The following is a 25,688-nucleotide window of genomic DNA, read 5'->3' on the forward strand; positions in this document are numbered from 1 at the left end:
TCAGTACTTACATACTCATCCTTAATCAGTAGGCAAGAAGTCTACTCATCCCTCATGTTGTACACTGGTGTATTTTGTACACTGAAGTAATATTCCCTGGACCAAGGTCAGTACTTACATACTCATCCTTAATCAGTAGGCAAGAAGTCTACTCATCCCTCATGTTGTACACTGGTGTATTTTGTACACTGAAGTAATATTCCCTGGACCAAGGTCAGTCTTTACATACTTATCCTTAGTCATTAGGCAAGAAGTCTACTCATCCCTCATGTTGTACACTGGTGTATTTTGTACACTGAAGTAATATTCCCTTGACCAAGGTCAGTCCTTACATACTCATCCTTAGTCATTAGGCAAGAAGTCTACTCATCCCTCATGTTGTACACTGGTGTATTTTGTACACTGATGTAATATTCCCTGGACCAAGGTCAGTCCTTACATACTCATCCTTAGTCATTAGGCAAGAAGTCTACTCATCCCTCATGTTGTACACTGGTGTATTTTGTACAGTGAAGTAATATTCCCTGGACCAAGGTCAGTACTTACATACTCATCCTTAATCAGTAGGCAAGAAGTCTACTCATCCCTCATGTTGTACACTGGTGTATTTTGTACACTGAAGTAATATTCCCTGGACCAAGGTCAGTCCTTACATAATACTCATCCTTAGTCATTAGGCAAGAAGTCTACTCATCCATCATGTTGTACACTGATGTCTTTCTAGACTGAACTCTGCTCTTATATCAGAATGCCTACTGTTACCATAGTAAAAGAAACCATCATAGCCATGTGGCAAAAAATAATGTATTTCAGAGTTTGAGAGTAGTATGCATCATGGACAATAACTAAATTCTGCTACAAATATGCCCAATGACATCTATTTATTGGGTCAGCAAGGCAACAAAGCCTTTCATGAAAGTACCATCTTAATTTGTCAATTCTCATTGTGTAACATAACCTCCACCCATTGGTTGAGAAGATTGTCACAGACAGATGAATAGCAGGTATATGCTTCGAAAGTTTTTAATAAGCATTTTTTTAATATGGTGATTTTTTTAACAAGAGTACTGTAAATGGGACAGCATATATTCATCTTGTGTTTAACAGTCCTCTGTGTAGACTGTGTCAGCTCTAGCAGAGCATCATCTTGTGTTTACCGATCCTCTGCATAGACTGTGTTGGCTCTAGAAGAGCATCATCTTGTGTTTAACGATTCTCTGTGTAGACTGTGTTGGCTCTAGCAGAGCATAATCTTGTGTTTAAGTCCTCTCTGTAGACTGTGTTGGCTCTAGCAGAGCATGATTGAATCTGGAAATTACTGACAAATGGGTCTCGATGACCTGGACTTTGGTCAATTTATGGAAGTCTTAGACTAAATTTAATAAACAGAAACCACTTTTTACATACAACCTTAAGTACAAGTACTCCACAAACTTTGGTAACATTTCATGCTCTAAATATAAAGTTCTTATCCAAAACCCAAAGCAAAAGGCTTCTTTCAAGCCCATTGATTAAGTCATCCATAGACTTTGGTCAAGATAAATGGTTGAAAACTATCTGTTATTATGAATATATGGTCTTAAACTAAGTAACAGAAAAGAGTGAAAACCATCAAGCTTTGGAAAATTCAACAAGTTAAGTTATCTCCCTAGAATAAAAAATGAAAATTTAAAAAGAACTTACAGAATTGTGAATTAGATCCCAAACAGTCCTAACAGTTCTAACAGTTCCATTACAAATTAAAAACTGAACACAACAATAAGACTTATTCCATTTTCAGATGTTAGGACAGGAATGAGTAATTTTTCAAGTAAACAACACTGTAATAAAAAGCTAAGACACAATAATAAAACCAGTCTCCTCTATAAAACATTCAAAGATGTCAACAACTTTTGGAATTTCCAAATGACAGACTTAATGTCCTAAACTCAAATTCAAATAAACATGTTTATCTCTATTAATAATGATGTGAATATTTAATCCATAATCATAAAGAAATATTGGCTGTGTATTATGTTGTTTACAAGATAAATGTCAGTAATCAGGTACACCATTAACTTGATTTTGGACAAAGATCAAATAAAGCTACAGATATACACAATATATAATTGTTAATAAAAGACAACAAACAATACAAATTAATACACATAACACTGTGCAGAAATTATGTTTCTTCCCTCACTCTATGACCTGGATCTTTGGAACATAAAACTGATAGGCTTTGTCCTTACCCCAAGTGCAAGCCATCTACCCAAGTCCAGGTCTGTGAAATGCAACTGTTGTCATTATGCAAAAACCATTTTTCTAATTGAAGTTACAGTGACCTTGACCTCCAAAATCAATAAGCTTTCTCCTTACTTCTAGTGAAAGCTATCCACCAAATCTGGTAAGCAAAGATGGTGAATTCCAGTTATTGTGTGGAAACAAAACTGGTAATAGATCGATGGACACTATTCTAAGATAAGATAATGCACTCAGTTTTATGGCAGGAATGTAAAACTCTGCCACTGATAGGAATCTGAGTAATTCCATCTAGAAAATTATAGGCCTGCCAGGTTCTGGACTTGGTAGACATGTAGGAATTTGTGTAATTCAACCTAGAAAATTATAGGCCTGCCAGGACCAAGACTCAGTAGACATGTAGGAATTTGTGTAATTCAACATAGAAAATTATAAGCCTGCCAGGCCCAAAACTCAGTATCGACATATAGGAAATTGTTTTAATTCAACCACGAAGATTATAGCTCTGCCAGGACCAGGACTCGGTACAGACTTGTAGGAATTTGTGTAATTCCACCAAGAAATTGTAGGCCTGCCAGGACCAGGACTCAGTATAGACATGTAGGAAACTGTGTAATTCAACCAAGAAGATTATATGCCTGCCAGGACCAGGACCCAGTACAGACTTGTAGGAATTTGTGTAATTCCACCTAGAAATTATAGGCCTGCCAGGACCAGGACTCAGTATAGACATATAGGAAATTGTGTAATTCAACTGAGAAGATTATAGGCCTGCCAGGACCAGGACTCAGTATAGACATATAGGAATTTGTGTTAATTGACCTAGAGAATTACAGGCCTGCCAGGACCCTATAGGAATCAGTGTAATTCCATCTAGAAAATTATAGGCCTGCCAGGACCTGGACCCAGGATATACATGTAGGAGTTTGTGTAATTCCATCTAGAAAATTATAGGCCTGCCAGGACCAGGACTCTGCATAGACATATAGGAATTTGTGTTAATTGACCTAGAGAATTACAGGCCTGCCAGGACCCTATAGGAATCAGTGTAATTCCATCTAGAAAATTATAGTTCTGCCAGGACCTGGACCCAGGATATACATGTAGGAATTTATGTTAATTGACCTAGAGTATTACAGGCCTGCCAGGACCAGGACTCAGCACAGACATATAGGAATCTCTGTAATTCCTTCTAGAAAATTATAGGCCTGCCAGGACCAGGACTCAGTATAGACATGTAGGAGTTTGTGTAATTCCATCTAGAAAATTATAGGCCTGCCAGGACCAGGACTCTGCATAGACATATAGGAATTTGTGTTAATTGACCCAGAAAATTACAGGCCTGCCAGGACCCTATAGGAATCAGTGTAATTCCATCTAGAAAATTATAGTCCTGCCAGGACCTGGACCCAGGATATACATGTAGGAATTTATGTTAATCGACCTAGAGGAGTACAGGCCTGCCAGGACCAGGACTCAGCACAGACATATAGGAATCTCTTAATTCCTTCTAGAAAATTATAGGCCTGCCAGGACCAGAATTCAGTACAGACATATAGGAATTTGTGTAATTCATTCAAGATGATTTTAGACCTGCCAGGACCAGAGCTCAGTACAGACAGATGAAAGAAAACCTCTACATCTTTCAAGATATGTCATCTTTTTTTCACATATGAAACTCTATTACAACTTAGAAAATACCAGGGAATGTTTCTAAAAACATATCTTCAGACTGACAATTTGATGAATGATGATTCCTATGGCAGGTTGTGATTCCTAAGAGCAGACCAACAATTTGATTAATGGTGATTCCTATGGCAGGTTGTGATGCCTATTGGCAGACTGACAATTTAATGAATGGTGATTCCTATGGCAGATTGTGATTCCTATGGGCAGACAAACAATTTGATGAATGGCGATTCCTATGGGAAGACTGATCAATCAGTGAATAGTGATTCCTATGGCAGATTGTGATTCCAATGGGCAGATCAACAATTTAATGAATGGTGATTCCTATGGCAGACTGTGATTCCTATGGGCAGATAGACAATTTGATGAATGGTGATTCCTATGGGCAGATAGCATGATTATTGCGCAGTGAAATGGATGGAATGACTAGATGGAGATTAAATAATTTTAAGTGGCATCATTTTTAGCAAGAATTAATTTAGCATTCAAACTAATTCATCATCGAGAGGACTTGTCAACAAGGTAACTTATGATTTAATATATACATGTATATGACTACCACTGAAAAGAATCAGTTGATCAATGTTTTTGTGGGTGGGGGTAATGGCACTTTGAGTGTTCCATAATTAACACAAATAGTCTGACCCTCCAATTTTCCAGACATATTTTCAAAATTTGCATTATTTTAAATAGCAGCAAACAAAGCAAACTTTAAACAAGTGTTTATTTTTAAGCTGACAACAATAAAATATATAAGTTGAAACCAACTAAGGAACATTTTACCTGTACCCAAAACCATTTGACTGAGTACTCTGGCAACAAAATTGCTTTCATTGCCCTAATTAGCACATGATTAAATGAGCAGTCAGTCAGCAGCAATAAAAGCACCAGATACACCTCATAACATATGATTAAGCAGTTCCCTAAACAAAGTGAGCCATGAGCCTGTTAAAAGTAATGATGAAAGAAAAACAAGCTTTCAACTCACACAGCTGCTGCTGGAATTAATGAATCACCTTATAACTGTAAAATCACAGGTCATCAGTCTTACACTGAGCCAACATGTCACTGAAGGCTTCTATTATGTTAACAGCTGCTGATAGACAAAGATGGACACAACAGTCATGCACATCAATTCCTATTCTCACTAAAGTTGATTTATGTGTCCTTTTTCCTTTTTCATGTAAACTCATTTTACATTTATTACTCATAAAGCAATCAACAGATCCAACACACGAGGTTAACAAATTCTTGTAGTCTCTTTTATTTAATGGCATATTTGTTCTGGATATAGTCTGGTCAGTGTCTATACCTATAGCCAGAGAAAAATAATGGCATTCAGCAATTCAATTCTTGAACCTGCCAAACTGGCTTTGGTTTTGTGGGATTTAACACCAATTTCAGCACATAATAGGTTATACATGGTGGTCAGTATATTTGGTGGAGGAAAACCCCAGGAAGAATCACTGACCCACTGCAAGCTATAAGCTTACATGCCCATACTGGCTGAGCTGAGATTAGAACTTATAAAGACAGAGGTGTGCATATGTGTGATTTAGATTTTTAATGTAGCTTTAACAATTTTTCAGTCAACTGCTATGATGTCTGCAGTGTGGCAGTTTAAAGTGATGTCTAGCACTGGGGCATCATGCCGCACACATGCAGCACCATGTCCCATCCAGTGACATTATCCTGACACCAGGCCGACCAGTCCTAACACTAACCTCTTAATGATGAGTGCCTAGCAAGGCATCTGTTAGTACCATTTTTCTAAGTCTTTGGTATGAATCAGTTGGGGTTCGAACCAACAACCACCCAGGTCTGAGGCAGACACTCTAACCGCTAGGCCACCAAAGCGGTCACAAAAACAAAAATAAGATGTATGATTAATCTGTAAATGCAAGCACCTTAGACCGCTCAGTCACCTTTGACCCCATTAGCCAGTCTAAGTGATTTTGGCTTCATTATATATTTAGGGCAATGATCACCAGCTTTGGAGTTTTAATGTTCAGATATTTGCATGCATTTCTGAAGGAAAGTTCCGATTATCTTTCAGATTTTTTAGGTCAGATAATAGGAATAGATGTTTATTATTTCACTGATAAATTCCATTCTTAAAGACAAGAATTATTATCAACAACAGTACATATACACAATGAACAGACTGTCATTGTTTTACAAACATAAAGTAAAACAAACACTAGAAATGCAACCAGAATTATTTATATGTAAAAAAAAACATTGCAAACATTATCATGCAAGAGTTCTTAATTAATCTGCAAGCATCTGCCTACCAATGAAGACAATGTACTTGTTCGGATACATCGATAGACTGCCATGGCAATTAAGATATTATTTTACCTAAAAAATATTTGGAAAAATTTCTGATTCTCACCAGTACACGAATTATCTGGATAGAGAAGAAAGTAATTAATTTTCAGATGATGGCAATACTGCTATTTCATTTTGAAGAAAGGGACGTTAAGTGTCTTCCTCAAGAAAACACCTTGGCAGCCTGCCTGGTTTGGCTGGGCATGTAATCTGCCACACAATCTATCAAGGCTCCCTGAATAATATATCAGTATCAATCTCTGGCTGCAACTGATATGAACAACGCTACTGTATTTTTTCCACCAGTAACATGAAATTGTTTACTTTGCTTCAAAATATCTTTGTTATTAGTATTTGAAGTCTACAAAATTTAAGTTAAAACCCTATGTCATCTGTAAAAAGATATTCCAAACTTTTGTACATATATATATTCAATAACATTGCATGTATCTGAAATTCACAAGTTTAGCAAATATTTAATATATTTGAAATATACAAGCATGGCAAATAATGCATTTGAAGCACACATGTTCAGCAAATAATTTGTACAAAAATGTCAGGTTAAAATTCAAAAATCATTTTTCTTCGAGCCACAATGTCTTTGACCTTTTGACCTTAAAACCAATAGGCCTCTTCTATTCCATAAATGCAAGCCCTCCAAAAACTTTGATTGCAGTACTTAATCTAAAACAAAAGTTATTATGCAAAAATAGTTATCTTCTTTCAATCCCATTTATCTTGACCTTTGATATTTTAACTTCCAAATGAATACACTACTTTCTTACCCATCATGTAAGTCATCTATGCCTTTTTGGTGAAAGCATATAGTCGAACACAAACACACTCTTTGCAGAAAACATTTTTCTCCATTCAGCCTCAATGACCTTGACCTCTGACTTTTGACCATAAAACTGATAAGCTTCTTCCTTACCCAAAGTACAAACCAGCCACAAAGATTGGCAGAGGTATATGATGTAAAACTGTAAAATGTTACTGTGTAAAAGATATTTTCTTATTTCACTCAGTGAAGTTGATCGTTTTGACAACAATATCCATAGGCTTGTATTTTTTCTCAAGTACAAGCTATCCACAAAATCTGGTATCATAGGTACGTGATGTATAATTGTGCGGAAACCATTTTTTCTTCTTTCAGTTATGGTGACCATAATCTTTTGACCCCAACATTTGTATTATGCTTTCTCATCCAAGTACAAGCCATCCTCATAAGTGTAGATATAGGTAAACTGGAGATGTTGTGTAAAAATGAAATGCATAAAAGATACAAATGGATGGATGGATGGATGGACAACATTGTGACATAATATGCACATAAATTATGTCGCAAATTTTTCTTCTCATTATAAATGAATTATACAACATACATTTCACTGATGAGAAATATCCCAAATTTTGTTTTAAATATTCTAAAGTTAATGACGCTAAATCATGATGACTGACAGTGAATGCATTTAATTTTCACACATTATGTTCATTTATGTTTCTTCTTGGCCTTCTTCCCCTTGGAAGCTCCTTTCCGTGCTCCCCTGACCAGGTTTCCAAATTGACCCTCTAATTTGGCACGTTTCCTGTGGGGGGAAAAAAAGATAAATTTATAATGAGATGCTTACAGGCAAACATTTGAAGAAATACTATGTCTCCATTTTAACAGAAAATGGCTCTAAGAACACTATAACTCCATTTTAACAGAAAATTTAAAATGACTAACAAAAAGGAGACAAAACCAATAAGATTTGTAAAATTCAACAAATAATTTATCTCACTTGAAATCAAAATGAAAATTTAAAAAGAACTTACAGAATTGTGAAATAAATCCCAAACAGTCCTAAAAGTTCTATCACAAGTCCAAATGTATTCAGTTCCAATTGAATTCCAGTGGTGTTTCAAATAAATTCAGATATTGAGTGTATTGATGTACCTGTCGTCTTGAATGTGCTAATGTTCCAATGGCCAGGAATGTTGTGATGTGTTAACAGTCTTTTGATGTGTCACAAAAATATAATCCAAAATGTCCCTATATGAATGCCAAATACATGCTGGAGATGGATTCACTATAATTCCAAATTAATGTATTTTTCAAAGAATATTACTGAGCACTTTGTAATTCTAGAGAATAATTTAAATAACTAAATCCACCCAATTTTAAAAACAAAACACAATAATAAGATAGACTCCACTTTGGCTGTTAAGTCAAGAATGAGTAATTTTTTACGTAAACAAGTTTATATACCCTTGACCTGACCTAGGTTGCTATTACCATTTCTGAAAAACTCACAACTTAATCGAAAATTTAATTTTTTGAACTTTAAGTTCAGAATCAAGACTGTACCTTTAACTTGAATTGAAGTAAACATATTTACAATTAATAATGATCTAAATACTGATGCTTACAAATAGATGTCACCAGTCAGATAAACCATCAACTTGATATATAGAACTACCGCCCAGTTTCTAATCTCCCATTCATATAAAAAATCTTAGAAAAGGTTATTCTATCCCAGCTTTTATCTCATCTGAATTCAAACAGTCTTTTTAGCCATGTACAATCTGCATATTGCTCTTTCCACAGTACTGAATCTACTCTTCTAAAAGTAGTTAATGACATTCTCTCTGCTTTGGATAGCAGAAAGATTACAGTCCTCACCCTCCTTGATTTGTCTGCAGTATTTGACACAACAGACCATGATATATTATTTCACCATCTCCAGCATGTATTTGGCATTCATGATACAGCCCTACTGTGGTTAAAGTCCTACTTGGTAAACAGGACACCAAATTGTGTCTGCAAATGGAATATACTCCAGCCCAGTTAATCTATATGGTGGTGTTCCACAGGGGTCTGTTCTTGGACCTGTTCTCTTCATTCTATACACTCAAACGCTCTCAAGTGTCATAGATCATCATCCAGTGTCTCACCAATTGTACACTGATGACACCCAAATATACATATCTAGCCACCCAAATGAAGTTGATGCTACCATCCAAGGTGCAGAGAGGTGCATTTCTGATGTGAAATCATGGATGACATGTAACAAGCTGCAGATGAATGATGATAGAACTGAGGCCATTCTGATCACAACACAAAGACTCTCTCAGTCACATCCATTACCTCAAACAATAAATATCAGTAACACCAACATTAAACTCACAGTCAGTACGAAACCTAGGTGTCACTCTGGACAGTACTCTCTTGTTGCACCAACATGTCATGAACATATGCAAGGCTGCATATCTTGAGCTGAGACGCATCAGCTCCATTCACAAATATCTTTCAGTTAATGCCATTAAAACACTTGTATGTTCATTAGTACTTTCAAGAATGCACTATTGTAACTCACTTCTGTCTGGTTCATCTCAATATCTACTTCAAAAACTTCAAAAAGTTCAAAACACAGCTGCTCAAATCATACTTAGAGTACCATGACCAGAGTACACCTCCCCGCTGCTCTGTACCCTACACTGGCTATCCATTCGATCCAGAATCGAACACAAAATTTGTTCTCTGTGCTACAATTCATTGACGGACTCCAGTCCAACATACCTATCTGACCTCACCCATGTGTACACACCAGCAAGATACTTCCGCTCCTCTTCTAACAATCATATACTCATTATTCCCACTATGAAAACAAAGTCATATGGACAACGTTCTTTTGCATACCAGGGCTCAGCAATGTGGAATGAATTGCCCACTGAACTTAGACACAAAGAGACAGTGATCCCATTCAAGAGTACTCTTAAAACTCACTTATTTCGACTGCATGAACAAACTTCAAGACCTAATAATGTTCCCTACCTTAAATATTTTCAGCATGTTTTTTAATTTCATGGTGTTTGTTTTTCATAATAATATCATTATATATGGGTTTTTTTTATGTTATAGGTGTTGTCTAATGTTGTAAAGCGCTTAGAGCTTCTAAAGATTAGGTGCTATACAAAGTCCTCATTATTATTATTATTATTATTTTGGACTAGTACAAATTAGACATACAACACATCGTCACTGAAAATATACCAACAAACAATACAAATTAAATATTCATAAAACAACAGTTCTTGGGAAACACTGACTCCACTTTGATAATCAAAGGTTTTAAGGAAACACTGACTCCACTTTGACAAATGTTTTAAGGAATCTAACTCCACTCTGACAGAAAATGTTTTAAGGAAACATTGACTCCACTCTGACAGACAAAGATTTAAAGGAAACATCGACTCCAGTTTGACAGACAAAAGATTTAAGAAAACACTGACTCCACTTTGACAGACAAAAGTTTTAAGAAAACACTGACTCCATTCTGACAGACAAAGTCTTTAAGGAAACACTGACTTGACTTCGACAAAGGTTTTAAGGAAACACTGACTCCACTTTGACAGACAATGGTTTGAGGAAACACTGACTCCACTTTGACAGACAGTGGTTTTGAGGAAACACTGACTCCAGTTTGACAGTCAAAAGTTTTAAGAAAACACGACTCTAGTTTGACAGACAAAACTTTAAAAAAACACTGACTCCACTTTCACAAACAAATGTTTTAAGGAAACACTGACTCCACTGTGATGAATAAAGGTTCAAAGAAACAACATGCAGATCTAAAGAATACTACAAGGCTATCAACCCCCTAACAGTGAGAAAATGTCAACACAGCCATGATCACTGCTTGAAAAATTACATTTATTTCTTGCTATCTGCCCCATACAGTGACACAATATCAACACAGCCATGATCACTGCCCGAAACAGTACATTTATTTCTTGCTGTATGCCCCTTACAGTATGACAATATCAACACAGCCATGACCATTACCTGAAACAGTACAATTATTTATTGTTGTCTGCCCCTTACAGTGTGAAAATATCAACACAGCCATGACCACTGCCTAAAACAGTACAATTATGTCTTGTTGTCTGCCACTTACAAGATGATAAATACCTGAATCAAAACAATGTAGTGTTTTTCTAATTTTCAAGGATGTCTATGCATGAATAATGGCAACATGTAATAATCATATGATGAAATGAATATTGCAGGTTTACTTTCATTTGTTACATACCAAATGTCATGGATTTTGTGATTGCTACAACAAATAATTTAAATATACAATGTAAATTTTATTTGCTACAAATGAAGTTCTGTCAGAGGCATATAATAAATTCAAATAGAAATAAAAATATAATTGTTTACCAAACAAATTCATTCCATTTTTACTCAATATTGAGTTCAACTGCAAAATAACATAGACCCACTACAAAATGGACCAGCAGGCCAGACTCTATGTTGCTTGTTCTACTGTTGACTCTGGGCAAACTGCATAGACCCAGATCTGCATGTGCATCATGGGATGGCAGATCTGGGTATTTGCATTTTGCAGCTGAACTACACTTATAAGCAAGTCCACATGGTACCTATGAAAAAAATGTGAATTCTCAGTCACAAGTAAGCTGGATCAAATGTACATTAATCCATAATTCATAAATACCGGTATTTTATTGAAGTCATTTTAGACCCAGAAGTATACCAACACATAACCCATAAATAATGATGAGCCTTCAAGTAAATTCCATTTTAGACCAGCTTTCATTAGAAGGTAGACAAATGTTGAATTCACTTAACAAAAGATAGCTTTGTTCTTGTACAATGAAATGACACCAAGCTCAAAACTTCAATAATTCATGAGACTGGACCATCATTCAGACTGAAGCATGAGATGACATCAAGATAAAAAAAAAATCAATTTTAATCTATATAATGACTACTCATGGTCTTGGTCTCAAATTCAATTGTATATATAATATTAGACTGCTATTAAAAGTGAAAGTTATAAATAAAATACCTTTTATTAAGCTGCTGTCTGTTGAGAGGGACATATGCATATGGATCTGGTTTACCTTTCTTTTTCACATCACCTCTTGCTTTCTGCAATGTAATCATTGAACAAAATAAAAATAGTGGTAGCAGTAATGAAAAAAAGATGATTAAGGTGTACTGATGATTGACTGCCTAAGTTTTCTCATTTAATCAAGTAATAATTGTCTGCCAATTAGAACTTTGACAGTGATGCTGCCAGCATTTCTATATTTAAAAAAGGGGGTAGTAAAAAAAAGTGCAAGGTGGTAATTCTTACCCATAACACCTGAATATATGCCATTCCTTTTTCCCTTCCGTGTATCCAGTCCTCTGTGGAAATCAAATCACCCTATATCAGTAGTAGTATTATTCTGTTGACATTTTAGGAGTTAATGGTTTTGATTGCACTGTGAATATTAGTCGAGTAGAGAATTCCACTTTCTGTCTAGTTTGAATACAAGAAAGCCTAGATTTTCTAGCTTTAATACGACCATGACAACTGAAATTCTGACTCAGATTTTGTTCTTGTTCTTTGGGAGTTCACATGCAGACCGATTCCTTACTGACTCAAATTCTGAGAAATTTCAACTGTTTCTATCGTATTAAAGGCCTCTGGAGATGGGTCCAAAGTAATGACAGTCACCAAATTTTCTATGACACAATCATTATCTTGATCCAAGTCTGAAGTCCCTGCTTATCAATTAACAACTGTCTTGAGAATACTTGAACGGATTTATTCTCATGTGTAAAGATGAATGGAAAAAATGCATGCATGCGCGCGCACACACACACACACACACACACACAACAGACCCCCTTTGATTCTCTTGGTGATTAAGGCCAAAGCAGGAAACCTTAAACAAAATGAGATACAGCCAGACTTTGTTTATATCATTTGTGCATCATAAACTTTAATTTCTTCAAGTTTAGGTTTCATTGTACAAGTTCTTGTACATAATTAATTTCAAATCGAGTGACATGGTAAACTCTGCATGATTAGCACACCTGTGCAGCCTGTAAGCATCTCATACCAAACTATTATATTTTACAAGTAGGTTATATGCCTACAAAATTAAACTAATTAACATGAAAATCAGTCAGTCTGTACCTTGGCTCTGTATTCTGCACCATAATCTGAAATCTTCTTGTCTTGAGATACCTCAAGTGGTCTGTGAATTCCTTTGCCTCCAGCTAACAAAAAAGTAAATAAAGTCTTTTTTATTTTCCTAAAAAGTTATGAATTTTATTGGTAAGAAGCAATAACTGCTATACAAAAACAAGTATAAGACAACTTCAAATTTGGGCTGGTAATGTGTCACTGTTTCATAGCAAAGAAAAATCAAACATTTTGCATGCAATATACTTCAGTGGTTAGAAAAGAACAGTCACACTCGTACTGAATTCACAAATGTACTATTTTGTTTCTAGCAAACTATGTTTCTTCAGTAATACTTACCCAATCATAATACCTTGAAAGAACTATTACTACAGTCCTATCTTGACATCATCTATGTCCACAAGCCACCTATGTCGACAAAAATACAAGTCCCAGTCCCATGGTCTACTATTACTACCAAAATTTGTCATGCTTATATTGACTTTGTGATAAAAAACAAATGCACATGTTGACAGTGGCTCTTGGTCCAAACTTTACCAAATTCCTTGTTTTCTTATCATTTATGTCAACAAGCTGCCAGTTCTGACTCATACCTTGCTCTACAATTATTTGATGCTGCAACCAGGTTTTAATGCTGCCATCGCATTAACAAATGGTCCATGGAAGCTGGTTTTTGCAATAACTCAGTAGTATGTGGACTCTTCATCAAAACCAGCCAGCTACAATCTTTCATAAAATCAATGCACCTTCATCAAAACAAGCTAGCTACAATCTTTTATAAAATCAATGCACCTTCATCAAAACAAGCTAGCTATGAACTTTTATAAAATCAATGCACCTTCATCAAAACAAGCTAGCTACGATCTTTTATAAAATCCATGCACCTTCGTCAAAACAATGCAGCTATGATCTTTTATAAAATCAATGCACCTTTGTCAAAACAAGCCAGCTATGATCTTTTATAAATTCAATGCACCCTTCATCAAAATAAGCCAGCTACGATCTTTTATAAAATCAATGCAACTTCATCAAAACAAGCCAGCTACGATCTTTTATAAAATCAATGCACCCTTCATCAAAACAAGCCAGCTACAATCTTTTATAAAATCAATGCACCCTTCATCAAAATAGGTTGGTACCAAACTTGCATACAAGCAATGAAATGTGATAAATTGTTGCATTTTGCACAATTATAGGTGAGTGAAATTAATTTATTGTTTCATGCAAGTTTTGTTTTCTGCAGGATAATCTTAACTGTATGCAATACTCTATTCTGGAATTTATGAGTATTTTATAAAAGTAAAAGTTTTACTTTTGCTTAATTAATACAAAATTTGTTGACAGGTTTGCATCCCCTGTGAGAGGTCTCTTTCCCTTGGTAGCCTCATTGAGAAAGTTATGTTTGCTATCTCAGGTACTGAAGCAGCCCAAAATCTAGGCCATTTAAGTACATGTAGTATGTAAGTATTGTAACAACTAAACAACCATATGCTTCTGGGGAAAATACATATTGAAATTAACTTTAGTGACATGTTGGTTGGCAATGGATTATACAGTACACGAGACAATCATCTTTTTTATAGATGTGTTTATGCTCTGTATTTATTTTCTAATGCAACATGACTGTTGCAGAAATTTTCTAACATGTGACCTGTACTCAAATTCATGGATTTTTCATGTGCATGTAATGTACTCTGTGCATTGTGGATTGTACTGTAAAACACAAAGGTAACACAAAATATAAGTTGTCAATATACAAGTGTATTGCAAACTGGTTTTGTCATTTGTCCTCATTTAATCAAAATTTCCATTGTATATTTTCTCCAAGCATAAGTTTAAATGGCAACAACTTTTATGCAAAATTTCATCATGGTGTGATGTGCAGATGGACAAGGGGAAAATACAACATGCCATAAGGTCATTAAGTCTATAAATAAAAAAGAGGAATACAACATGCCATAAGGTCACTGGGTCTATAAATAAACAAGGGGAATACAACATGCCATAAGGTCATCGGGTCTATAAATAAACAATGGGAATACAATATGCCAAAAGGTCTCTGGGTCTATAAATAAACAAGAAAAATACAACATGCCATAAGGTCATCAGGTCTATAAATAAACAAAGGGAATACAACATGCCATAAGGTCATCGGGTCTATAAATAAACAAGGGGAATACAACATGCCATATAATTGGGTCTATAAATAAACAAGTCTAATCACATGGCTTGCCTCTGCCAACTTCCACAAGTCATTGTAAATGTCAAGTATCATGTAAATGACTTTCAGTGACAACAAAATGCTAGCCCTGTGATAAGGCATAACTTTCAGTGACAATGAAATGCTAGCCCTGTGATAAGGCATAACTTTCAGTGACAACGAAATGCTAGCCCTGTGATAGGGCATAACTTTCAGTGACAATGAAATGCTAGCTGTGATAGGGCATAACTTTCAGTGAGGACAATGAAATGCTAGCCCTGTGATAGAACATACAAGATGTGAAACAATATTACATTCTTTTCTAATATATGAATGTAGAGGTACTATAATCAGCTGAGACAATTTTTGAAATCATTGTTCTTGAAAACTACTTAAGAAGCTATTATCATTTTCCACCAAGTGAGGCCAGATTTGACTGGCCGAATGTCACAGGCTACAGCCAGCATGACCATAGAAGCTATTATCATTTTCCACCAAGTGAGGCCAGATTTGACTGGGTGCAAGTCACAGGCTACAGCCAGCATGACCATAGAAGCTATTATCATTTTCCACCAAGTGAGGCCAGATTTGACTGGGTGAAAGTCACAGGCTACAGCCAGCATGACCATAGAAGCATAGTTTAGCAATTACAGGTGCAGCAATAAAAAAAATGCATGCAGTACAATTAATTTGCTGAGGTTAACATATCACACTATACAATGTATAATTATTAATACAGAAAGATTACCAATGAATAAATATATTTATTCCTGCTTTCAACTTCACTGTTCTGAAAAGGCCTTCTGTTTAGGTTGAGATTTATAAAGCATAGAAAAATCTATGTGGTCACTAACTAAACACAAATATTTAATGTGAAACTAAATAATAAAATACAGGTCACAGTGACTATTGGGTACTAACAGAGATGCATCCAGTTATCAAGCATCATGATTCAAACATAAACAGTACCCAATAAAAGACATTTAAATACAAAATTTCAACAAAGTTACTGAGCATAAATATAGGTCACAGATACCTATTCTTTTAATATGGATTTAACACTGATAAATGCATCCCCTTCTCAGGTTTCAAGGTCCTAGGTAGGGCAGTATGCATATAACATGCCAAAACTTTGTATGGACATGAGCTAAATGCAAAACCTTAAAAAGGCCAGTAAAAGATCTTTTGTTGCAAAGGTGTGGCAATAACAGGGATGCATATTTCATTAAATTTCATGATTCAAGCATGTACAAGGTGTGACAACAACAGGGATGCATATTTCATCAATTTCATGATTCAAGCATGTATAAGGTGTGGCAATAACAGGGATGCATATTTCATCAATTTCATGATTCAAGCATGTATAAGGTGTGGCAATAACAGGGATGCATATTTCACTAAATTTCATGATTCAAGCATGTATAAGGTGTGGCAATAACAGGGATGCATATTTCATTAATTTCATGATTCAAGCATGTATAAAGTGTGGCAATAACAGGGATGCATATTTCATCAATTTCATGATTCAAGCATATATAAAGTGTGGCAATAACAGGGATGCATATTTCATCAATTTCATGATTCAAGCATGTATAAGTTGTGGCAATCACAGGGATGCATATTTCATTAAATTTCACGATTCAAGCATGTATAACGTGTGGCAATAACAGGGATGCATATTTCATTAAATTTCATGATTCAAGCATGTATAAGGTGTGACAATAACAGGGATGCATATTTCATCAATTTCATGATTCAAGCATGTACAAGGTGTGGCAATCACAGGGATGCATATTTCATCAATTTCATGATTCAAGCATGTATAAGGTGTGGCAATCACAGGGATGCATATTTCATCAATTTCATGATTCAAGCATGTATAAGGTGTGGCAATCACAGAGATGCATATTTCATCAATTTCATGATTCAAGCATGTACAAGGTGTGGCAATAACAGGGATGCATATTTCATCAATTTCATGATTCAATCATGTATAAGGTGTGGCAATAACAGAAATGCGTATTTCATTAAATTTCATGATTCATGCATGTATAAGGTATGGCAATAACAAGGATGCATATTTCATTAAATTTCATGATTCAAGCATGTATAAGGTGTGGCAATAACAAGGATGCATATTTCATTAAATTTCATGATTCAAGCATGTATGAGGTGTGACAATAACAGGGATGTATATTTCATCAATTTCATGATTCAAGCATGTATAAGGTGTGGCAATCACAGAGATGCGTATTTCATTAAATTTCATGATTCATGCATGTATAAGGTATGGCAATAACAAGGATGCATATTTCATTAAATTTCATGATTCAAGCATGTATGAGGTGTGACAATAACAGGGATGTATATTTCATCAATTTCATGATTCAAGCATGTATAAGGTGTGGCAATCACAGAGATGCATATTTCATCAATTTCATGATTCAAGCATGTATAAGGTGTGGCAATCACAGGGATGCATATTTCATCAATTTCATGATTCAAGCATGTATAAGGTGTGGCAATCACAGAGATGCATATTTCATCAATTTCATGATTCAAGCATGTACAAGGTGTGGCAATCACAGGGATGCATATTTAATCAATTTCATGATTCAAGCATGTATAAGGTGTGGCAATCACAGGGATGCATATTTCATCAATTTCATGATTCAAGCATGTATAAGGTGTGGCAATCACAGAGATGCATATTTCATCAATTTCATGATTCAAGCATGTACAAGGTGTGGCAATAACAGGGATGCATATTTCATTAAATTTCATGATTCAAGCATGTATAAGGTGTGACAATAACAGGGATGCATATTTCATCAATTTCATGATTCAAGCATGTACAAGGTGTGGCAATCACAGGGATGCATATTTAATCAATTTCATGATTCAAGCATGTATAAGGTGTGGCAATCACAGGGATGCATATTTCATCAATTTCATGATTCAAGCATGTATAAGGTGTGGCAATCACAGAGATGCATATTTCATCAATTTCATGATTCAAGCATGTACAAGGTGTGGCAATAACAGGGATGCATATTTCATCAATTTCATGATTCAATCATGTATAAGGTGTGGCAATAACAGAAATGCGTATTTCATTAAATTTCATGATTCATGCATGTATAAGGTATGGCAATAACAAGGATGCATATTTCATTAAATTTCATGATTCAAGCATGTATAAGGTGTGGCAATAACAAGGATGCATATTTCATTAAATTTCATGATTCAAGCATGTATGAGGTGTGACAATAACAGGGATGTATATTTCATCAATTTCATGATTCAAGCATGTATAAGGTGTGGCAATCACAGAGATGCGTATTTCATTAAATTTCATGATTCATGCATGTATAAGGTATGGCAATAACAAGGATGCATATTTCATTAAATTTCATGATTCAAGCATGTATAAGGTGTGGCAATAACAAGGATGCATATTTCATTAAATTTCATGATTCAAGCATGTATAAGGTGTGGCAATAACAAGGATGCATATTTCATTAAATTTCATGATTCAAGCATGTATGAGGTGTGACAATAACAGGGATGTATATTTCATCAATTTCATGATTCAAGCATGTATAAGGTGTGGCAATCACAGAGATGCATATTTCATCAATTTCATGATTCAAGCATGTATAAGGTGTGGCAATCACAGGGATGCATATTTCATCAATTTCATGATTCAAGCATGTATAAGGTGTGGCAATCACAGGGATGCATATTTCATCAATTTCATGATTCAAGCATGTACAAGGTGTGGCAATCACAGGGATGCATATTTCATCAATTTCATGATTCAAGCATGTATAAGGTGTGGCAATCACAGACATGCATATTTCATCAATTTCATGATTCAAGCATGTACAAGGTGTGGCAATCACAGGGATGCATATTTCATCAATTTCATGATTCAAGCATGTACAAGGTGTGGCAATCACAGGGATGCATATTTCATCAATTTCATGATTCAAGCAGGTACAAGGTGTGGCAATCACAGGGATGCATATTTCATCAATTTCATGATTCAAGCATGTACAAGGTGTGGCAATAACAGGGATGCAAATTTCATTAAATTTCATGATTCAAGCATGTATAAGGTGTGGCAATAACAGGGATGCATATTTCATTAAATTTCATGATTCAAGCATGTATAAGGTGTGACATTAACAGGGATGCATATTTCATCAATTTCATGATTCAAGCATGTATAAGGTGTGGCAATAACAGAAATGCGTATTTCATTAAATTTCATGATTCATGCATGTATAAGGTGTGGCAATAACAAGGACGCATATTTCATTATATTTCATGATTCAAGCATGTACAAGGTGTGACAACAACAGGGATGCATATTTCATCAATTTCATGATTCAAGCATGTATAAGGTGTGGCAATAACAGGGATGCATATTTCATCAATTTCATGATTCAAGCATGTATAAGGTGTGGCAATCACAGGGATGCATATTTCATCAATTTCATGATTCAAGCATGTATAAGGTGTGGCAATCACAGAGATGCATATTTCATCAATTTCATGATTCAAGCATGTACAAGGTGTGGCAATCACAGGGATGCATATTTCATCAATTTCATGATTCAAGCATGTATAAGGTGTGGCAATCACAGAGATGCATATTTCATCAATTTCATGATTCAAGCATGTACAAGGTGTGGCAATAACAGGGATGCATATTTCATTAAATTTCATGATTCAAGCATGTATAAGGTGTGGCAATCACAGGGATGCATATTTCATTAAATTTCATGATTCAAGCATGTATAAGGTGTGGCAATAACAAGGATGCATATTTCATTAAATTTCATGATTCAAGCATGTATAAGGTGTGACAATAACAGGGATGCATATTTCATCAATTTCATGATTCAAGCATGTATAAGGTGTGGCAATAACAGAAATGCGTATTTCATTAAATTTCATGATTCATGCATGTATAAGGTGTGGCAATAACAAGGATGCATATTTCATTAAATTTCATGATTCAAGCATGTATAAGGTGTGACAATAACAGGGATGCATATTTCATCAATTTCATGATTCAAGCATGTACAAGGTGTGGCAATCACAGAGATGCATATTTCATCAATTTCATGATTCAAGCATGTATAAGGTGTGGCAATAACAGGGATGCATATTTCATCAATTTCATGATTCAAGCATGTACAGTGCCTAAGAAATTAACATAAACAAATGTAACCCATGTCAATAATGTGGACTGACTTCAACAACAAAGGAGTAGTACTATCCAAGGTGTAGCCCCTCAGCAAGATTCTAGCTAGGATCATATGTGCTATCCAAGGTGTTATCCCCTCAGCCAGATTCTAGCTAGGATCACATGTGCTATCCAAGGTGTTATCCCCTCAGCAAGATTCTAGCTAGGATCATATGTGCTATCCAAGGTGTATCCCCTCAGCAAGATTCTAGCTAGGATCATATGTGCTATCCAAGGTGTATCCCCTCACCAAGATTCTAGCTAGGATCATATGTGCTATCCAAGGTGTATCCCCTCACCAAGATTCTAGCTAGGATCATACGTGCTATCCAAGGTGTATCCCCTCACCAAGATTCTAGCTAGGATCATATGTGCTATCCAAGGTGTATCCCCTCACCAAGATTCTAGCTAGGATCATATGTGCTATCCAAGGTGTTATCCCCTCACCAAGATTCTAGCTAGGATCATATGTGCTATCCAAGGTGTATCCCCTCACCAAGATTCTAGCTAGGATCATATGTGCTATCCAAGGTGTATCCCTTCACCAAGATTCTAGCTAGGATCATACGTGCTATCCAAGGTGTATCCCCTCACCAAGATTCTAGCTAGGATCATATGTGCTATCCAAGGTGTATCCCCTCACCAAGATTCTAGCTAGGATCATATGTGCTATCCAAGGTGTTATCCCCTCACCAAGATTCTAGCTAGGATCATATGTGCTATCCAAGGTGTATCCCCTCACCAAGATTCTAGCTAGGATCATATATGCTATCCAAGGTGTATCCCTTCACCAAGATTCTAGCTAGGATCATACGTGCTATCCAAGGTGTATCCCCTCACCAAGATTCTAGCTAGGATCATATGTGCTATCCAAGGTGTATCCCCTCACCAAGATTCTAGCTAGGATCATATGTGCTATCCAAGGTGTTATCCCCTCACCAAGATTCTAGCTAGGATCATATGTGCTATCCAAGGTGTATCCCCTCACCAAGATTCTAGCTAGGATCATACGTGCTATCCAAGGTGTATCCCCTCACCAAGATTCTAGCTAGGATCATATGTGCTCCCTATAACTTTTATTTGACAGGAGTATTGCATACATGCCAACCCCTGGCGAGGAAAAAGGGTAATCCAAGTGGACAAAAAGAGTAATCTGAGCAAAAAAAGAGTAATCCACATATAACATGATAAAAATTAAATAAGCATATGTACAAAATGATTAATTTATCCCTCTGGACTTTTAACATCAATTACTGCTTCAAGTTTTCGTATATAACAGTTTGAGCTTTAAATGTGATGTGATGTGATTTTGATTTTTAACGTAGCTTTAACAATTTTTCAGTCATATCGCTACGATGTCTGCAATGTGGCAATTTATAGTGATGTCTAGCACTGGGGCATCATGCCGCAGACATGTAGCATGATGTCCCACCCAGTCACATTATCCTGACACCGGGCCGACCAGTCCTAACACTAACCTCTTAATGCTGAGCGCCAAGCGAGGCAGCTGTTAGTACCATTTTTGTAAGTCTTTGGTATGACTCGGCCAGGGATCGAACCCATGACCTCCCACATCCGAGGCGGATGCTCCAACCACTAGGCCACCAGAGCGGTTTGAGCTTTAAAAAGCAACAGACTCACATACTGCATTTTAAAACACTTTGTACCGGCTTAGACTATAAATGTTTTGCACACTAATAGAGCACCAAGCACTGGGTTACAGCTCCTGGATCTGAATTCAGTTCTACTTTTGTTCATAATACTGAACAATCCCTAATAGTCAGCATTAGAATAGTAAAGAACCAATATTATTTTCATAACCTGACAAAGAAGAGGAAATTTATATCTTCCAGTGATTGGGTCTTTTAGCTGGCAAATAAGATGAAAAAAATCAACTCTGTCCGCATGAAGTACATTGTCAGGTAGAGTGCCAACTTGATACTTCAGGAGTTCTCCTTCTAATTTATCAGCAGCCTTTCCTGCAGCATGGTGCATTATATGACAGAGACAAACTGATATGAACAATGATGGAGACATTTTTCAAAATATAGAATGCAACTCCTTTATGAATTCTAGTCATCACTGATGCAGCATCAGCTGAAAACCCCATACAGTTCTGCCAACTTATATTTATTCAAAGCATTATCAAGCAAATCAAACAAAAAAAATATTCCAGTGGAATCTAGTGATAATTCTGGTAATCAAGGAAGAGCACTCTGACTTTGCCCTTTTCGTTGTCAAAGTCTCTTACACAGACTGAATGGGTACAACTTTTGTCATAATCACTACTCCTGTCAATTGCAACTAAATGGCCCAATTTTCATGGCTTCTGCAATTTTAAGCGAAGTATCTTCTGCTAAACGCCTAACAATATTAGATGATTTTGTTCTTGCACATGCATATTTTCTGGAAACATCCATTTGAACAAAGGACCGATGTAGTCTTCTACCACTAGGGGTAGTCCGTGTTCTATTAAGAACTCAGCACACAACACCTCAGCATTTATAAAATTTGTGTCCACAATTTAGTTCTGCTGTAAAAAAAAAGAAGTTACCTTAGTACTGGAGTTAGTAAAACGAGCTAATTCAATGTTTCTTTGTTTTACTACCATGACCAATATTAAAATCCTTTCCACACAGCCTGCAAGGGGCATGAAGCTGCCCTATAATGGATCGCTGTATTGTGTAATTCATGTATTCATCTCTGAATAGATTTTTTTGTCTTTTCAAATCCATCTGTGAAATTATTTGAAAAACATCTTTGTTCTAACACACACATCGACTAGAATAAATCTGACTTGACTTTTAATGCCAAATACGTAATTGCTGGCATGTATGGTATTGTAATCCTTGCTTTTCAACCTAAAGAGTGACAATCTAGGATATATGGAGTAAGTGCTCATTATAACTTTTAGCCTGAGGAGTGTCAATCCATTATGCAGGGAGTAAGTGCTTCTTGCTATTGGAATGTCAACCCAGGATGCATGGAGTAAGTGCTCCTAGCTTTTCAGCTTGAGGAAAGGAGTAAGTGGTTCTTGCTTTTCAGCCTGAGGAATGTCAACCCAGGATAGTGCTCCTTGCTTTTGGAATGTCAACTCAGGATGCATGGATTAAGTGCTCCTTGCTTTTGGAATGTCAACCCAGGATGCATGAAGTGCTCCTTGCTTTTGGAATGTCAACCCAGGATGCATGGAGTAAGTGCTCCTTGCTTTTGGAATGTCAACCCAGGATGCATGGATTAAGTGCTCCTTGCTTTTCAGCCTGAGGAGTGTCAATCAACCCTGGATACATGGAGTAAACCAACTTATCTTACTTTGACTTTCTTCAAACAATGCTTAGTTTCTGATGTGTGTGTGTGTGAGAGAGAGAAAGGGGGGAGGGCCACATTAAGTAAATGATACACACAAAAATATGAGGTAGAAGGAACAGGAGAAAATTTCAAGTACAAAATGTAAGAACATCCTTTTTTAAGGCATACAGAGAAGTTTTAAAACTAAACTTGATGTGTTCCATAGTCTGATCATTATGGGGCTTAATTCACACTGAAACAACCCTCATCCAAAGCAATGACGTTCATAAAAAAAACTACCATAAACTAACTGAAAATATTTACAGCCACTATAATCTGAAATGCATAGGGCACCTTGTCCTTTTTGTACAAGTGAGGTACAAAAAGAGATGCATACAATAATCTAGTTAACAGTCAGAACACAAAATTTAACCAAAGTCAGTGAAGCATGAAATATGGAATATAGCACTCTTACTTTTATGATATAGGAGCAGAAATCATCAAGATGCATCACCTCACCAAGTTTAATGTATATAGGTATAACAGCATGTATATAGGATGCATAAACACTTTATTGGATCAAGCCATACTGAATGGTTCCAATACTATCATGTTCACAAGCACCTTCTATAACTGAAGGTGTGAAATTGATTGACAAGCTCCATAAGTATTTATAGGTTACTGCATTTGTATGGGAAAATATGAACTCATTTTTGTTGGATGGATATGCTGCACAACCTTGCCAGTGCAGTATATCCATCCGACAAAACAAGTTCATATTTTCCCACACAAATGCAGTAACCTTTTTATTATACACTCATTTTCATTTTCTATACAAACAGAAATACACTTAGTCTACAAGAAACAAAGTAACTGAATTTGTGCTGTATTCCAAACTAAATACACAAGCGCTGATGCACCAATACACAACAACAACATTATTAATGCGCACATAACTCCACCCAGATAAATCTGAACTTAGTTGCATGCTAGGCATCACTTTCAAAAGAAACTGGCATATTGGTCTATTTAAAATTGAAATTTTGAGTCATGTTGTGAATGAATGTGCATTGCAACAACTTTTCCATTTAATCTGAAATGAATAAATTTTGGTATTTTTGTTGATTCTACTACATTTCATGATAATGATTGGATTTATCCGTGTCAATTCTACATGAAGTACATCTGATTTCAGCAGTGAGGGAGCAGCGTGTTGACATCTCCAAGTGTTATTCTGTTCTGTCACTGAACGTTTGGAATCATAATGTGGGAGAAATATGAAGTCTTTCAATTGTAATTGTTAAAAAGACGCTATGGAATATGATGTTTATTTCTTTTTGAGTGCAGTAAGGAGGATGTAATTGCACTTGGAATGTAGTCAAAATTACTGTACAATTTCAAAATGTGAAATCAAGCTTTAGAATCCATGACATGGCTCATGTAATTTGGATTTGCAGAACTAAGAAAGTACATTCTGAGGAAATTCAGGATGTTAAACTGTAAGTATTTATTTGCCATTCTTATTACCAGCTAAAGAAGACACATTTATGCCTTGTCACTTGCATGTTATTTGTAGAGACCCAATGATTTTTTGACCTTCTGGCATCTATCGCTAGCCTAAATCCGAAACATTGTATCAAAAGAGTTAATACAGAATATTGCAAAGCAGCTGGTATGTGGCAGTCCACGAAGCATTTGC

At 35.9% G+C, this 25,688-nt stretch overlaps 1 protein-coding gene across 1 annotated transcript in view; it reads right to left on the reverse strand.

Moving 5' to 3' along the window:
- Nucleotides 1–4,637: 4,637 nt before the first annotated feature.
- LOC149794898 (RRP12-like protein) overlaps nt 4,638–25,688 on the reverse strand; it is a 141,065-nt gene continuing 120,014 nt past the window's right edge. Inside the window, exons 32-34 of the mRNA XM_089964536.1 lie at nt 13,236–13,318; nt 12,114–12,196; nt 4,638–7,847 (exon numbers count right to left, since the gene is read on the reverse strand). Of these exons, the coding sequence (XP_089820662.1) occupies nt 7,751–7,847; nt 12,114–12,196; nt 13,236–13,318 (263 nt within the window). The 3' untranslated portion in view covers nt 4,638–7,750. The remainder of the gene's footprint in view (nt 7,848–12,113; nt 12,197–13,235; nt 13,319–25,688) is intronic.

This window comes from Sinohyriopsis cumingii, chromosome 7 (assembly GCF_028554795.1).
Source record: "Sinohyriopsis cumingii isolate HCF-2022 chromosome 7, ASM2855479v2, whole genome shotgun sequence".
NCBI classification, from domain to species: Eukaryota; Metazoa; Mollusca; class Bivalvia; order Unionida; family Unionidae; genus Sinohyriopsis; species Sinohyriopsis cumingii.